Genomic DNA, 18,674 nt, shown 5'->3' with positions numbered 1-18,674 from the left:
CGAGCTTACCATGCTCCTTACAACTACCCTAAATCGGGGAAGGCCCCCTCCTGGCTCTCTCACCCCTCTGAAGCCCTCTCTGGCATTGGGCTACCCGGGTCCTCTCCTAGGATCCTCGGGCCCCACTGAACACTACTCTGACTAACTGGCTCCCAGAGCCGACCTGCGGCCTCACCTGGCCAACAGACTACCAGTGGCGGAGTGCTCCAATAACCATACTCACCAACAGGCCCACACGCCCAGCCATTTCCACAGACTCATGCACCCATCAAACAAAGCAATACCATGCTGCTATCTGCACCAAAGGAGTCAATATCCAATAATTTACCTACTCCCTCTACCTAACTTTAAACTACCCTCCCCGGGTATTCGTGAAGGGGTCCATCTTCCCCCATCCACTCCTTCGCACCATGCACTCCACACCACTCGTTCCACACCACTTACTCCCACCAAGCATTCCACACCAAATATTCCCCACTTACACACCATGCAAGTCCATTCACTCAACACAATTACACTTGTCCTCAATACACCACTCATACATCACTTCTGGTCATCCCCGACCAATTCCTCATTTGCTCACGCTCACCACAAAGATTCCCATTCAATTCCTCATTTGCTCAAGCTCATCACAAAGATTCTCAATCTCAAGCTCATACACACAGCATCATCTAACTAACTACTTCCCTCTAATACTCATGCTTTCCCGTCTTCCCTTACACTAAGCACACCCTCGTCATTATCATCCTTCTAATCTCGCTACGTCCCCTCTACCGGTACAAAGTCACTACTTAAATCTCATGTCTCCTCTTGTCATCTAGTTCCCTAACAATATCCTAGCCCGCCCTCGGCTAGTTTTCACTGCCATCCCCATAATCTATAGCTCATGTGCCCCCAATGTGAATGGTAAAGCTACCATTCGCCAACACCATTACTATCCGTCCACTAACTATGAGCCTCTCCGTGCGGAAATACAGCGTCATTACAGCTCGGCTCCGCAAAGCCGAGCAATGCATGCGGGTGGTTGGTCTACTGTTGGTTGGGTCCGTCCGGCATTTTCGATTCTGGGGAGGAGGCATGCTTGGGCCGAGGTTCCAGGCACCATCCCGGCGCGGAGCCTTTCGGTCTCCGGCACGATGGCCCAACCTCCCCCGGTCGGAGCACCGCGCCCGCCAGGGGGTGAAGGTCTGACCTCTCCTACCCTCCCCCCCCCCCCCCCCTCAAACCGTGCCGTTTGCCTCTTTCGCCAAGGCGCGGCACCGACCATTCAGGGCAGGGCCCGGCACGAATCGTGCACGGCGCTCCTTGCGAGACCGCCGCGGCAACGATCCCCGCCGGTCCCCGCAGCACACAAAGAACACCATGCCCTGAGAGCTCGCGTCAGCTGTACGTCGGCCTAAACGCTAACCTGGTCTGCGTCGATGCCCGAGTCGCAATCTCACACCACGCGACACTTTCCATACTCACACATCGAGGCGCCCCAGCACCTCCCATACACCCCACACATTTCGTTACTGCACTCTCCCGTGCACACTCTTCTCTTGCACACTCAGGTGCACACCACCCAGGCGCACTCACGCCACTCGCACATTCCATTACCCCACACATCCTCGCGCACACCCTGGCACACTCATTCTACTCGCACACTCCGTTACACACTTGGCCATCGCACACCCTCGCGCACACTCTTTTGTTACATCCTCTAACACCCACGGCCTCTGTAACACCCCACCAATCTCCTGTTGCACACCCAATCGCGCGCTCTGGTGTGCATCCCCGCACACGCTCTACGGCCGTCGCACACTCTTGTCACACTCCATTCCACACTCCATTTCACACTCCGTTTCACACTCTTCTTCAACACACTCTTCCCACATACACTCCGTTGTGCATTCACTCTCACTCTCAGTTTCACACTCGCGCTCCGGTACACACTTTTTCCTCACACGCGCGCCATTTCGTTTCACACACCTCCCCACGGACCTTCCACGAGCGCCCGGGTGACGTCGTGATCCCAAGCGCGCGAAAAATATTTTCGCGCCAAACACTTTCTTTCGCGCCATACACGCTTATACTCACCCTCGGGATTCTCTTCTCCTCCAACTGCACCTGCAAACTTTCATTGGGGTTAGGCAGCATGACATCACGATGTGAATCCAGACTTTGAGTACATTCCATCTCAATCTCCCGTGATACATGTACTAACTCTGCCATCTCCTCAACCCCAATTTCAATTATAATTTCTTTTTCTTTATTAAGCTCGACGACCGCTGGCGCACATAAAATAAAATTTTCCTAACTCGGCGGCCGTCGGCTTTTCCATACCCCGTGTCGCGATTTCTACCCCGGTCCACTTAACTGTGCTCTGCTCTACCCGGCTCTCCACGCGTTCCTCAAATCGCGTTACCCCGTCGCGTACCAATGCGACCTTCCCGCTCGACCTGCGCCTTATGTCCTCTCCCATCTTTTTTATTAACTCCCCTCGGGTTTCCATTTTGCTTTCCAGCCCGTTTTTTACCTTTTCTAATTGATCCCCCATCTTGTTTTTCAAATTATTTAACCCTTCTTTCATTTCTTTCATTTGGCCACCCATTCTTTCGGTCAACTCGCCCCTGCTACCCCTTACCTCGTAACTCGCCCTGCTACCCCTTACCTCGTCCCTTATTTCTCTCATTTCTGCCCTTGATTTGTCCCCTCCATTTTTATGGATGCCTGTATCTGCGCCATGAAGGCTTGTATATCTATCACCCCCACTTGCGCAACAGGCGCGGCCCTCGTCGCTATGTGCGAGGCACCGCATTTTTTTCCCCTGCTACCTCTACTGCTGCACCCTCATCAATGTTCTCCTCCTTTCTCCCAATTCTTCACGGGGGTCCTGGGTTGATTCTAACTCCTCCTCTACTTCCTCATTTCCCCCACCGGCATCCGACCGTCTTGGTTATCCATGGCATGAATTTAATTTGGGTGTTCTACTAAATTTCGGCCGCTCGTAATTTTGAGTGCATTAGGCGCACCTCGGGTCAAATCCCACTCCTGACACCAATTGTTGCGGCCAATATGCACAATTGGTGTCCAAAATTTGGTCTAAAAAATTTAGTCCCAGGTTCCAAATCCCACTCCTGACACCAAATGTTGCGGATCTCTGTGCCGGCCTTTTCCCCTTACCAAGGGGGATTAGTCCCCTTGTCTTTGACTGACCGACGGGACCCGGAGCCTATGACGTCCTTCCCAGACAGCGCGAAGTAGGGTCGTAGGACTAATCACTATTACCTAATTACTCGCGCTGACCGGAAACGAGAAAATAAGCCCTGCCCGAATTACGGGTGTTGGTGGAAACGCCGAGCGGTAGCGAACCCGTGACCCGAGCCGTTATCAATGACTAAAACCCGATCCAAGCGGTTCCTAGTCGTGCCACGCTTACCCAATGGAGGAAATCACGGAAACGGTCGAATTTGAAGAAAGGAATAACACGATTATTTACACTTTGTACAATAAGAAGAAGAAGAATACACAGTGCAGTCTTAAACAGTCTTAACTTATCCCAGGACAAACGGGCCCGTTCACTCTCAGACACACTCACACGGGGTTGCAGATGAACAGGTCAGCACGTCCAGGAATGGCATCCAGGCAGCTCGCTCTCCGGTCCCCAACTCGCACCGCGAAGTAGATGAACAGACGGCAGGAGCTCTCCACGTGTCGTTTGGCGTGCACGGGATTATTACAGGGCGAACGGTAGGGCTGGCTTTGGCGGTTACACTTGCGGCTCAGCCGCATACGTAATAAGCGAACAGTTCAATAACCGCGACAATGCGCTTCTCAATCAATGGCCTCGAAACTGTCGTGTGCACGCCGGTCCTCTCAATGCAGTTCTCACACGAGTGCTCCGGATCAGTTCTCTCCCAACTCGAGCACCTGCCTCTCCCTTCTCGTAACTCCGTATGCATGCGAGTCCTTCTCATAAGTCCTTCTGGCCAGTCCTTTTGCACGAGTCCTTTTCCAGCCAGTCCTTTTAAGGGCTTTTGTGCGCTGGCTTATATAGCCTTGCCCAGCGAACCCTCTCGAACTTACTAGACGCTCTGTACCACGCCCTATCAAGCAATGCCTTCTCAGCCCTGGTTGGCTGTTGCCCTTACCGTCACCGCCTCTGACGCGCTGCTTGACGCGGCCACACCTCGACCCTCGCGCTCCTCCCTCTTCTTAGGCCTACCTCGTGGTTACCAGACTAGTTTCGAGCGAAACCAAGGGCAGCGAATGCTGCTGGCGGCCAAAGCGTAACAAACTTGAGGGATGCCAAATTGGCGCGGGATCGATTATGCCATGATGTAAAATTGAAGGTGGCCGCAAAATGAAAAGGACCTGAGCTCATTTCTTTACACAACGCAGATATCACTAGGGAAATGGCCGACCCTTACACATACTATGACATAACTAATTCTAATGGGCCTACGTGTTGCTTGTGGACTAACTATGGGGGGCAAACCTTTAACCTTTAATGATGTCATATGTACAATGTCAAAACCGCAACATTATATATATATATGTATATATATATATATGTATATATATATATATATGTATATATATATGTATATGTGTGTGTGTGTGTGTGTGTGTGTGTGTGTGTGTGTGTGTGTGTGTGTGTGTGTGTGTGTGTGTGTGTGTGTGTGTGTCAGTGTCAGTGTCAGCTCCACTCATGTAAAAACACAGTGACTAAGTTTGATTATGAAAAGAAAAAAAGTGAAATCGACAATATGTTTCATTTCATATTTTCAGCTTCTGTCAAAATTCACTGCACTGTGAAGTATGAACCTCAACAAGCCTAAACAACCCAAAGAGATAAACCCAGGGGACTGTCAAAGATTATATTTCCAATTTCACATTTTGATCAGTTTTCTTTGTCACCACGAGCATTTCCAAAGAGTTCCAATTATATAAACGTTAAAGTTAAATGATATAAACAGCATCCAGACTGGTGGTAACCTTCACACAAAAGTCTGAGTTTATCGTTCCCATCGAAGCAGTCGCTCATTGTACAACGATCTGATTCAAATCCCATACGTTACGTTCATCCAACGTCTACCACTATCCGTCCTTCGTGTGATGCATGCACAAGCTCCTTCAAGATTCTGAGATCACTGTTTAAAAAAGTTTTTCAAACAAGTCACAAATGACATTTGCAAAGCGTATGCTGTGTTAGAACGTGCCGAGAACTGTCAAACCATAGAACGTCCAAACCTGTGCACGGAACGGTGTCCCAGCGCCGAGCTAAATTGCTCAATTTTTAGGTTGGTGTGTTTATTATTTACATTAGAGTACGAAGCTCAAGATGCTGGGATCCCAGGTTCAAATCAAATATGATGTGTGGCTTTGTCTTCATGGTTACAATTCATATAAAAGTACAATTATTTTCCCCTCCCCCTAATGTCCTTATCCTACATGTGTGTGTGTGTGTGTGTGTGTGTGTGTGTGTGTGTGTGTGTGTGTGCGTGTGTGTATGTATATATATATATATATATACATATATATATATATATATATATATATATATATATAATATATATATATATATATATATATATATACGTATATATATATATATATATATATATATATACGTATATATATATATATATATATATATATATATACATATATACGTATATATATATATATATATATATATATATATATATATATATATATATATATAATATATATATACATATACATATATATACAGTGCATTCAGAAAGTATTCAGACCCCTTCACTTCTTTCACATTTTGTTATGTTGCAGCCTTTTGCTGAAATCGTTTAAATTCATTTTTTCCCTCATCAATCTACACTCAATACCCCATAATGACAAAGAGAAAACAGGATTTAGAAAGTTTTGCAAATTTATTAAAAAGAAAAAACTGAAATATCACATTTACATAAGTATTCAGACCCTTTGCTATGACACTTGAAATTTAGCTCAGGTGCTCCCATTTCTCTTGATCATCTTTGAGATGTTTCTACACCTTGATTGGAGTCCACCTGTGGTAAATTCAATTGATTGGACATGATTTGGACATGCACATACCTGTCTATATAAGGTCTCACAACTGACAATGCATATCAGAGCAAAAACCAAGCCATGAGGTCGAAGGAACTGCCTGCAGAGCTCAGACAGGATTGTGTCGAGGCACAGATCTGGGGAAGCCTACAAAAAAAATTCTGCTGCATTGAAGGTTCCCAAGAGCACAGTGGCCTCCATAACTCTTAAATTGAAGAAGTTTGGGACAACCAGGACTCTTCCTAGAGCTGGCCACCCAGCCAAACTGAGCAATCGGGGGAGAAGGGCCTTGGTAAGAGAGGTGACCAAGAACCCGATGGTCACTGGCTGAGCTCCAGAGATCCTGTGTGGAGATGGGAGAAACTTCCAGAAGGACAACCATCACTGCAACATTCCACCGATCTGGGCTTTATGGCAGAGTGGCCAGACGGAAGCCTCTCCTCAGCAAAAGACACATGAAAGCCCGCTTGGAGTTTGCAAAAAAGCACCTAAAAGGATTCTCAGACTGTGAGAAACAAGATTCTGTGGTCTGATGAAACCAATATTGAACTGTTTGGCTTCCGTCTGGCACTATGCCATAAAGCCCAGATCGGTGGATACATATATCATATATCTATATATATCTATATATATATCTATATATATATCTATATATATATCTATATATATATCTATATATATATATATATATATATATCTATATATATCTATATATATATATATATATATATATATATATATATATATATATATATATATATATATATATAATATATATATATATATATATATATATATATATTGAAACGCAAAAGAAACTTACCACTTGTTTGAAATGTAATAAAATTGTAACAGTTCAAAATAAAACACCAACAATTGCTAATTGAAACAATGGCATTTTATTGATGACATGTCAAGTTTTTGACCAAGATACACCATCTCATCAGTTTGTTCTACAGTACAGAACAGCACAGGGTGCAATGTCAGTCCCCTTTCAATAGCATGTGTGGCCACCATTGTTTGGATACAGGCAGTGCATCGTCGGCGTATACTGCCTACCAGTCTTTGGATGGATTGCTGCTGGATTCTGTCCCACTCAGTCCTCAATGTCTGAAGCAGCTCTGCCCGTGTCCTGGCCCTGCCAACTACGCGTCTCCCAAGCTCATCCCACAGGTGCTCTATGGGATTCAGGTCAGGGGAGAGCGCAGGCCACTGCATGGTGTTGATGTTCTCGCCTTGGAGAAATGCAGTGGTAAAGCGAGCAGCATGGGGACGAGGGTTGTCATGCTGAAAGGTTCTCAGTTCTGGGTGGTCTAGCAGGAATGGCAGCAGATGAGGTCGCAGGATGTTATCCACATACCGCTGGGCATTAGGATTCCCATCCACAACCACCAGTGGCGTCCTGTACCGGCCTGATATGGCGGCCCACACCATCACACTTGGGCCACCCCACCTGTTGCTTGACGCACGCAACAATCGGAATATCGCTCGCCAGTTCTTCTCCAGACACGCTCACGCCCATCAGGACTGTCCACACAGAACCTTGACTCATCGCTGAAAGCGACCTCGTTCCACTGCGCCAAGGTCCCCCGCTGATGCTGCTGGCACCATCTCTGTCGGTTGCGGCGATGGGCAGCCGTCATCACTGGGCCTCTGTATGGTCTTCTGGCAGTCAGACCATAGTCATGCAGTCGTCTTCGTGCAGTATCATTGGAGATCTGTGGGTTTGCACGCCCCGGAGTTTCTGCCGCAGTGCGGGATGCTGGACGGAATCGATCCCGCAGGTGACTTCGGACCATCTGCCTGTCCTGCCTTGCAGTGGTGACTCTTGGCCTCCCTGATGGAGGTCTGTCATCTGCAGAGTTGTGGAGGGTGTCTCTGTCCACCAGGGCCGATATCGTCTGGTGTGAACAGCCAAGGCGACGTGCCACCTCATGGTAGCTCAGTCCGCCTTGCAGCATGCCCAGGGCACGCTGCCGTTGATCCCTTGACAATCGTGGCATGTTGATTGAAATGCCCATTTTGCACTGGCCTTTTTAAAGCCAATATCAAGACATCACGTGCAGCTCATTAAAATCATCCCGTACCCCTTGGCTAATCACTGACAGTCAAAACGGCTGTTCAACAGCTGTGCTATGAAGTGACCATTGAAGGTTCAAGTGACCATCCGTGACCGTTTTGTCTGACAGTGAGGACACTATTGTCCACAAATAAGTTCACACATTTACTACACGCAGTGTTATTGTTGATATTTAAAGGTTTCAAAGGTGGTAAGTTTCTTTTGCGTTTCAGTATATATATATATATATATTGTGTATATATATATATATATATATATATATATATATATATATATACAGTATATATATATATATACATATACATATATATACACACACACACCACCTTTAGAGGCCATTTTTCCCCGCAGAGCAGGGGTTGCCCTTTTTCGGGCACCGTGGTCCCCTTTTTGAAGCAATGTTTTATGGCCGGATGCCCTTCCTGCCGCCAACCCTGTTAGTCTCCTCTTGCGACACACAGGGAATTACCAGTGAACTGGTACTCAATTTGCGGACCTCGGAAGGATGACAGGCTGAGTCAACCCCAGGGAATTACCTGGTATTAATTCAACAGCTGAACGGGATTCAAACTCAGGACCTTAGGATCCCAAGCCCACCGCCCTAACCATTAGGCCAACGCCAGGTATGCTACATGCACGTACCATATACTGCATGTAATGTAAATAAATGCAAGTAGAGAAATGTAGATAAAAGCACATTTAAGGACGGTGATAACGAGTATAAACTAAGGAAACGGTACATGGCGGATACATATCCTCAAGTTTGGTATGTACAATCCATTTCTGACCTATTTACATTGACACAAATAAATTGTTGGGTAACGGACCCGTCTCAAATTAGTGCCATGCAGAGTGATGATGCAATTAACCTGATGACAATGCATTGGGAAAATGGTAACAAGGAAATAGGGTCAGTCAGAAGTTGTAAAGTCATCCAATTAGCTTTTTATTAAAGGCCTAATTTCTGAAATAATGATTTCAAAAGTGCTGGCAGTTTGGGCATTGAAATGACCACGTGATTAGTCAAACAAAAATAATGTTACTAGTGTATCGATTTCAGTTGAACCCGGATAGACCAAACCACTTTTTAGAATCGTAGACAGAAAAACCAGTAGTTCCTGATTTATCATTGGATGACTGATCATACAAAGGAGACGTTAGGCCTGTTGCGGTCATATCGAAGACAGATTGGTGGCTTCTGCTTTCTCAATCCTCCGACACTATCCTGCTCTTCCAGGATGGACCCGTTCTTCCAGTAACCTCCTCCTGGTTAAACTCAAAATCCAGACTTACTGCATATACCTCAACTCTATTTCATTTTTAGCTCACCTGGAACGAAGTTCATGGGAGCTTATGCGATGGCGTGTCGTGAGTCCGTCAGTCCGTCAGTCCGTCAGTTAGTCCATAAACACTTGAAACTTCTTCTCTGAAACCGCTGATGGGATTGCGACCAAATTTGGCACAAATTATATTTGTTCTGTTGTGACTAAAGTTTGTTCACGGCATTAAAATATATCGGGGTCGAAGGGGGTCTACCGGGGGTCAAAGTACATCCAGGTTTGACCCCCCCCCCAAAATAGGAATTTGCTTTTTTCTCAGAAACCACACACGCAATTCCGATGAAACAACCACAACCTTCATCACCCGTGATATACCAAAGTTTGTTCACGGCATTAAAAAAATCTGCCCCTTTGGGGATCTACGGGGGTGGGGGGTTGCCCCCCAAAACAGGTATTTGCTTTCTTCTCAGAAACTACACATGCAATTCTGATGAAACTTGACCACAACCTTAATCACCTGTGTTGTACCCAAGTGTGTTCCTGACATTTAAAAAAATCGGGGTCTTCGGTGGTCTATGGGGGATATGGGTGGTCTATGGGATTTTGCTCCCCAAAATAGGTATTTGCTTTTTTTTCTCAGAACCTACACAAACAGTTTTGATGAAACTTCACCACAACCTTCATCATCCGTGATGTAACAATGTTTGTTCAAGGCATTGGAAAAATTGGGGTCTGAGGAGGTACACGGGGTGGGGATGGGAGAGAATTCCCCCCTTTTTTTTTTTTAAGTCTTATGATTATGTTCGAATGATCTACATGCTTCCCTGTCTTCCAGCAAGCATTGAAATTAGGTTAAAATACCATCAGTCAGTGAAGTATACTGTTTATTCTACCAGGTGAGCACCAGGGATATTGCCCCTATGTTTTTCTTAATATATATGAGAAACACTCGCTCCCTTAGGGAGCAGCCTGAGAAGGGTGGGGGAGCGGGAAGGTTGGGGGGGGGGGGGGGAGGTGAGGTAAATTTATTTTGTGGAGTGGCCAATAATCCCCTGTCTGTAGCAGGGATCAGTAAACCACTTGCATTCTGGCTTGTGGAGAGACAATAATTTTAAGTCGAGGGGGGGGGATTTTTTTTGTCCCCGTGACCTGTTCCCAGGTACTGCCAACACGTATGCAAGATTTGGTGTAGATTGAGCCAGCCTGATTTTTTTTTTTAATGATTTTCAGATGTACACACATACACATAGAGAATTGCATTATTTAATACAGGAGGATACAATCGCTGCTGACGACAGAGGTTGAACGGTAACAAACTGACAGTGGGCCACAGATGCACACAACAAGCAATCGACTGAATGAAGAGTAATAGAGAAAACATGGTAACCTACAAGCAAGGGTTGGTTTAGGTAAGGTTAATATCGATAGAAAAGTTTGTGGGCATGTTTGGGAAAATTAGTCGTTATTGCAGTGCAGTTTGGATAGTTGGATTGGATGATAGTGCAGCACTGCTTGAAGGGTGAGAACTAACAGCTTTGGAATGAGTGGGAGTGGTAGGGAAGGCTCCACAAACGTGAGAGAAGAGGTAAACATTGGGGCAATGCCGCTGGTGCTCACCTGGTAGAATAAACCGTATACTGCACTGACTAAAGGTATTTTAAACCAATTTCAATGCTTGCTAGAAGAGAGGGCAGCATGTAGATCATACGAACATAATCATAAGACTTTAAACAAACAAACAAAAAAAATACCTTTTTTGGGGGGTAACATCCGCCCCCCCCCCCCCCCTCCCTACCACCTCGTGTATCTCCTCAGACCGCAATTTTTCCAATGCCTTGAACAAACATTGTTACATCACAGACGATGAAGGTTGTGGTGAAGTTTCATCGAAATTGTGTGTGTAGGTTCTGAGAAAAAAGCAAATACCTATATTGGGGGGAAAGCCCCCCATATACCACCTAAGACCCCGTTTTTTAAATGCCAGGAACAAACTTTGGTACAACACAGGTGGGTGATTACGGTTGTGGTCAAGTTTCATCAGAATTGCGTGTGTAGTTTCTGAGAAGAAAGCAAATACCTATTTTGGGGGGCAACCCCCCGTAGATTGCCAAAGGGGCAGATTTTTTTAATGCCGTGAACAAACTTTGGTACAGCACAGGTGATGAAGGTTGTGGTAATGTTTCATTGAAATAGTGTGTGTCGTTTCAGAGAAGAAAGCAAATATCTATTTTGGGGGGTCAAACCTGGACGCACTTTGACCCCCGTTAACGCCCTTAGACTTCGATTTTCTTAGTGCCGTAACAAAACTTCGGTACATTACGGGTGATGAAGGTTGTGGTCAAGTTTCATCGAAACCGTGTGTGTAGTTTCAGAGGAAAAAGCAAATACCTATTTTGGGGGGTCAAACCTGGATCCACTTTGACCCCCGGAAGACCCCCTTAAACCCGATCTTTTTTTAATGCCGTGAACAAACTTTAGTCACAACATAACAGATATCATTTTTGCAAAATTTGGTCGCAATCCCGTCAGCGGTTTCGAAAGAAGAAGTTTCAAGTGTTTACGGACTGACGGACGGACGGACAGACTGACGGACTGATGACGCGCCATCGCATAAGCTCCCCTGAACTTTGTTCCAGGTGAGCTAAAATTAGAGTGTTCATAGAACACCTTATCTCATTCAGTCTTGAGAAAAGACATGGCAAGGGTCTTTTCAACTCTTGCTTTGTGTTTCCAAGCATGATCTATATTTCCAACGAACCGCAATTTTGTCAAAATCTCGAAATTCAGCAACGCTGAGAGTGCGAGTGCCAAATTTGATTGGTCAAGATGGTGTAAAACGGCGTAATATTTTGTCCAAGTACTGCGACTAAACTTGAAGTTTTTGGTAGTGCCAACAAGACATTTGTTTTCTACAATGTTCAAGTACATAATTCAAAATAAATGCACAATTCCTTCATTCCTCTTTTCTCCCGCCTCGGGAACAAACTCCCTCACTCTCTTCAATCCCACTCCTCCCTCCAGGTCTTTAAAACAGCTGTTCACCACCATCTCTTGTCTTACCCCATCCAAAACTTGATCTTTTCTACCCCCGTTAATTCATCCCAGATACACTTTTTTGAAATACCGACTTCTTTCCTGGAAGTCGTAGCAGTGTCCATGCGGTTTTTTTTGTTTTGTTTTTTTTACCTCTCCCAGAGCCCAAGTAGAGCTAAACTGCAGGTTCGTGTTCTACAGTGTTAAAAATATAAAACGTAGTTTTATTCCTCGATCATAGACTGACATCTGCAGACAGACAGACAGCGAACCAATTGCTTAACCCCACTTCATGCACGGCGACAAAATGGAGGCAAGTTCGACAGCAGACTTGTACAATATAAATGAAGACACGTCGTGCAGTATAAAGGATCATATTCATATAAACAAACTTTCAAGATGTTCACGGGATTCCTTGTGGTGCCAAGTTGTTCACACTTGTGCTTTATCATCATTTCATTGCAAGTTCAAATTTCTCAGTTATATTCCTCACTGTTACATATAAATAAATTAAAATCCCTTTCAGTTCAGAAAGTAGAATGTCAATATAAATAAGCAAATAATAAAAGTGGCTTTCAGATGTGCTATTGCCTTCCACATCATAGGATCATTGCGGGTAATTCATCCTTTAAAATCTTTATGCATATTGCTGTTGCTTAAATTGATAAAGTACCATATTGTTTTTATCAAAAATGTTTATTACCTCCACCACCGAAGGTGGATGGAGGTTAAGTTTTCACCCCTGTATGTCTGTTTGTCCGATTGTTTGTGTTCACATGCTCATCGGCCTTCATTGCATTACCTCCGTGGCGGTAGATGGTAGATAGATGGAGGTTATGATGGTAGATAGATGGAGGTTATGATGGTAGATAGATGGCGGTTATGTTTTCACCCCTGTCTGTCTGTCTGTCTGATTGTGAACAAGATATCTCAAAAGGTTGTGGACGGATTCGAACGAAATTTGGCAGAGAGGTAGTGTATGTGACAAGGACGAAATGATTAGATTTGGGTGAAGATCCGGATTCGCAACCAACTAGTAGAATTTTTAAAGTGATTCTTCACCATTGGGAGATAGGGCCAAAAACGATACATAGCAGGATATCTCAAAACGTTGTGAACGGATTCGGACGAAATTTGGCAGAGAAGTAGTGTATGTGACAAGGACGAAATGATTAGATTTTGGTGAAGATCCGGATCCGGCTAGTCGAATTTTTTAAATGATTCTTTACCATTTGGAGATGGGGCCAAAATCTATATATAACCAAGATATCTCAAAAAGTTATGGACGGATTTGTTATGGACGGATCAAAAAGTTATGGACGGATCAAAACGTTATGGACGGATTTGGACAAAACCTGGTGGAGAGGTTGTGTATGTGTGTGACAAGGACAAATCGTTTCATTTTGGTGAAGATCGGAAAATGGATTCAGATACGAGGATTATTTACGTTTTAAGTTATTCTTCACCATCGAGAGATTGGGTGAAAAGCAGTATATAACATGATATTTTACAAAGTTATGGACGAGTTATGACTAAACTTAGTGGATGAGTTGGTTAGGTGACAAGAACAAGCCGATTAGATTTTGGTTCAGGTCCAAATCCAGATGCGGCCTATCAGTGGGATACAAAACATACTGTTAAGCCTGGCGGAGGTATGCGCTCTACCGAGTGCCGTTCTAGTATTAGTAAAGCATAAGCTAACATTAAGAGTTGTACAACAGTTGTACAGATTGTAGAAAATTCAGGGAAGAAGAGGAGAAAGTTTTTGTTCTCTTCATGAAAATAAGGGCAGAAGTAAATTTGTGAATCCCATTCACCTGACATGCTTACTCAACAACTACAACCAAACATATGTTCACCATTCCCTTATGTTACCTCTTCCCCCAACCCTCTTATCACAGCTTTACTTGGACATATGAAAAGATCAACCGCAGCATTGTTCACATCTTCACCGGAGAAGTGGTAGAGATCTTTGACGAGGAGTTCCGTGTGCTGTATGGCCAATCTACCCCCTTGGAGGGCCACATGCAAAGTGACACAGCTCAACTCAAGGATGGACCGTTCAACTACATGAAACCAATGGGCATTCAACCAAATGACACAAAACATCAACCACTGTACAACATGGTCAGATCTCCGACCAGCTCTTACTCATCCAGGCAGGGTACTGCTTTATACAACATGGCTACCCAAGAACGCCGGGATTACTTATCAGAATCGGTGCGCAGAGTGGATGGGAGGATTCCAAACCGTCAGCAAAGTTACGAAAGATTGAACATGCTCGGAGATCAAACAAAAATGCCAGGGGGCATGGGCTCTCGATATGGATCATGCTATCTCAGTCAGGAGACAGATCAAGATGCTTGGAAAAAAAGGCACAGCTATGCGGGCGAGCAGCTGGAAAAGATGCTGCGGCAAAGCTGTGGAACATTGGAGAATCGTAGCCAAGTAGGCAGCAGGATTCATGGCAACCTTGTGCATGACCAAGACGCACAAAGAAACACCACGCATCTCTTCAGGCATAGCTCTTTCATAGATCCGAAGTCTTTGATTAGAGATTCATCATTCAGGAATACAGATCCATACCGGAGCAACCTTGCAGGAGAGCAAAACAGGAGCATCTTCCCATCTTACAACACCAGGAACCAAAGCAACATGGTGTCTTTATCCAGAGAGGTCCGTCATGGTTCACACCTCCATAGTAACGTGAACATGGAGAAATACAATGTTGAGCAGTCCTATCTCTGTGACAAATCCCCAACGGAAACCCACTTCAGGGAGTTGGACTTTGCAAGGCAGCCCTCAAAGGAAGCTTCAGGAGTTTGCAATGACTTCGTAGATACAGGAGTTCACAATGGAAACGCAAAGGAATATCTTCGGAATATTAGGTTGGACTCATTCCTTGGAGACAAAGCTAGGAATAACGACAATAGCTATTTGGGTCTTGGGTCTACAAACCGAGTGAGAGATGGTGATGACAGCACTATAAAAAGTAACTTCACAAGAAATCAAAGAATTTACTCAACTTTACCTCACAAAATGAGTCCGCATATATCATCTACAACAAACATTGATAGATATCTCGCTGGAAACACAAATGACAGACCACTCATGCGCACATCGTCATTTGTGAATAGGAGCAGCCACCTGCTGCCTGGCTTGGAAAGGAGTTCAGAGGTAGACTTAAGGACATTTGGTAAAGAAACTACAACAGTAACTTCTAGAATAAATCGCATTCAAAACATTATTGATTCTACCAGTACCACTCGTACACGTCTACCTCTTTCTTCCGAGGCTGAACAGGCAATGGCAGGAAGGGCTGTGAGCTCCAGGACAGCAATGGGAAGCGGTGAGAAACCAAATGGACAGCAAAACCAAGGAACAGAGAGCAACAGTTTGATGGATGCAACACATTTGACGGCATCAGTTCCATCTTTAACGGACTTGAATAAAAATCCAGAAAGTATGCACGAGGACAGGCCAGATGACACTCGGTTTGAACGACTAAAACGCTCACTAAACCTCAAGAATATATTCAATAACATTTCGCCAGAGAAGTATATAGGTGACAATAGTGGGGACCAGAGTCCCATGGAACAAAGGAAAAACCACAGCCAGTCAGGGACATTGACCAAACAGTCAGACGTAAATCAACAAAGTCTGAAAACATGCGACTCAACGTCACAATTGAATAGGAGCAAAGAATCCATTTGTACAACTACCATCAACACAACAAGTGGGCAAGCCTCCTGGAGAGAAAAATTATCTACATTGCAGGCAACTGGTACATCTCCAGATTCTCCAGGCTGTCAATCTTTCCCTGGTAAAAGCACAGGGGCAACAGAGTCAACATTTGGAGTTCAGACACCTGATAAGAACGATGCAATAGAGAGCAACACTTCGGACAATATCTCAGAAGAAGTAAAATCACAGCAGCTCCTGGAACGGATAAACACCATGCGCAAAGACAAACGGGTGTACAGCAGATTTGAAGTATTTTGCCAACCGGAAGAGGGGCAAGACAAAGGCCTGTCTCGCACGGGGAGCTTTCAAAGACAAATAATTAGAACTGGTCATTTGCAAAGCAGTACTCCACGTACATCATACTATGGGCAAGGTTCGTACAGCAGTCGGCCCTTTGTCAGCTCAGCCTATGCTGGCGTAACGAGTTTGGGAGAACAGACAGGCAAAAATGAGCGACGTCTTAACAAGTTTATGCAGAGATTGAGCTTGCCATTTAGACCCAAAAAGTAAGTGAGAAATGCTCATGCCTGGACACATAACAAATATTTGCGAATCGCAAGTGGCGGGTCACTGGGCTAGTGTGGTAGATAAACCAGAGCAGAGTTCCTCCAAAGCACATGGCCCATCCAATCTTGTGTTGCCCATGTCCTATTCCTAATTCTACAACAACTAGAAATTTAAACTCTGGCTCGTTGAGGTCATCTCGAAACGTAACTTCTGTCAGATCAATCACAATAGTGAAACAAAAATGGACTCCTTACAAAAAACCTAAAAGAAACATTGCATCTTGTGCAAACTGCTCCAGAAGTGCTTCCTACATGAATGAGCTTCCTACACCTCTCTACTGGCAGTTTGGCCCACTCCTCTTGTGTAAACTGCTCCAGTTCTCCCAGGTTTGAAGGGTGCCTTCTTCCCAACTGCTGTTTTCAGATCTCCCCACAGGTGTTCAATGGGATTTACATCTGGACTCATTGCTGGCCACTTCAGAACAGTCCAGCATTTTGTCATTTTGTCTTGAACTTGAACCATAACCGATGGACTGCGATGTTCGTTGAATTTTCTTTTTTATAACACCCTTTGTCTGGCGTAAGAGTTGCGAAGCTTGTGTATTTAAAATATAGCCTTTGGATGCGTTTAGGAACAAGAGTTGAGAGATACAGAATGTGAGTGGACGAAAAGGATGATGGAATGTGTAATTTCTTGTCTACTAGATTGGATGAAGGAGTAACGGGCAAAGGTTTAAGTGAATAAGGATTGACAGCAAGGCAGGTGATTGTTTTTGTAAATCTACATATGATGCATGATGGAAGGGTATGAAATAGGACAGGATAGGAAAGAATTTAAAAATAAATAAATAAAAGGCCTTGGGAATGAATGAATATGAATGATCGTTTTTAAGGCCATTTTCCCCGCTAGAGTGGGGGTTAGCCTTGCGGGCCCCATCACAATCATGGTTCCCTGTTTGAGGCAATGTTTTTATGGCCGGATGCCCTTCCTGACGCCAACCCTTAGTCGCCTCTTACGATGCGCAGGGATACGGTGTACCTATTCTAAACCGGGGTACACACCGGGCCTTGGGAGTTAGGTATAAAAATAAGTCAGAACTAGTTTGTTTGCTGATGCTGATGAGTAGTGAAAATTAACTCCAGTGTATGAAGTGTACATGAAGGAGTAGAGTTAGAAAGTGGGAAGGTGTGGGTTTGTGGGGCCGAGGAGGGGGCTCCTTAGTCTGGAGAAATTGCGTTTCAGGTTGAAAGTTTAAGATTTAATCCGACTGGATAAAGTGGACTTCCACCTTTGTAAAAAGTTATAATGGTACCGAACTCTGAACAAATGGACTAGTGTGTAAATATTTTAGCTTCACTGGAAGCTGTTCACCGTGTAGATCACAACTCAAACTTTTCTTGCCGTTGGCGCTCTTCTAATAAAACGGTCAACACCTGAAGTTGTGGTTTTAGCGTTAAGTGTGACCAGACTTTGTTTTTACTTTCACTGCAAGTGCATTCCCTTAAAAAAAAAAAAAATTCTCATAAGATATGAGATTCTCACATTTCTAAGCGATAACTGAGCAATCAAAGAAGGTATTTGGAAGGTTATTTTATGCATTACTAGCAGGGGTACCTGGCGGACATTGCCTGGTGCTGTTTTAATACTGTTTGCATTTTTAAGAAATCGAATTTTTTTTCTTCTATTTTTGTGGGAGCCAAAAACACTTCCCTACACCCACGAAGGATTGGGTTCGGGGATCATTTAATATTACCTTTCACGTAGCTACAAAGGCTTAGGCATTATAGAGTGATATATATTTTTAAAAATCTAACTTTTTCTTTTCAAAATTTCGCAAAAAAATGTTTTTGCCTGAAACACTCTGATGAAACTTTACGAAGATCCGTTTGGCTATCTGAGAAAAATGGCGACACACAGACAGACAGACAAACATCTCTCTCAGAGCATAGATTACCAACAGTGTATTGTTTATTTAA

The 18,674-nt window shown here is 44.4% G+C and overlaps 1 protein-coding gene across 1 annotated transcript; it reads left to right on the top strand.

Annotated features, from left to right (window-relative positions):
- Nucleotides 1-12,605: 12,605 nt before the first annotated feature.
- Nucleotides 12,606-18,136, top strand: LOC144891013 (uncharacterized). The gene has a single exon (XM_078773073.1). The coding sequence runs from the start codon at nt 14,299-14,301 to the stop codon at nt 16,699-16,701; it is 2,403 nt and encodes an 800-aa protein (XP_078629199.1). The 5' UTR covers nt 12,606-14,298; the 3' UTR covers nt 16,702-18,136.
- The last annotated feature ends 538 nt before the right edge of the window (nt 18,137-18,674 follow it).

Source organism: Myxine glutinosa, chromosome 2 (genome assembly GCF_964187855.1).
Source record: "Myxine glutinosa chromosome 2, kmMyxGlut1.1, whole genome shotgun sequence".
In the NCBI taxonomy this organism is placed as follows: Eukaryota; Metazoa; Chordata; class Myxini; order Myxiniformes; family Myxinidae; genus Myxine; species Myxine glutinosa.
Note: the sequence above shows the minus strand (reverse complement) of the source record. Positions and strands in the feature narration are given on the sequence as shown.

Bases quoted from the DNA above. Each gene is read 5' to 3' on its own strand.
- LOC144891013 (XM_078773073.1), top strand. From the start codon at position 14,299: ATGTTCACCATTCCCTTATGTTACCTCTTCCCCCAACCCTCTTATCAC.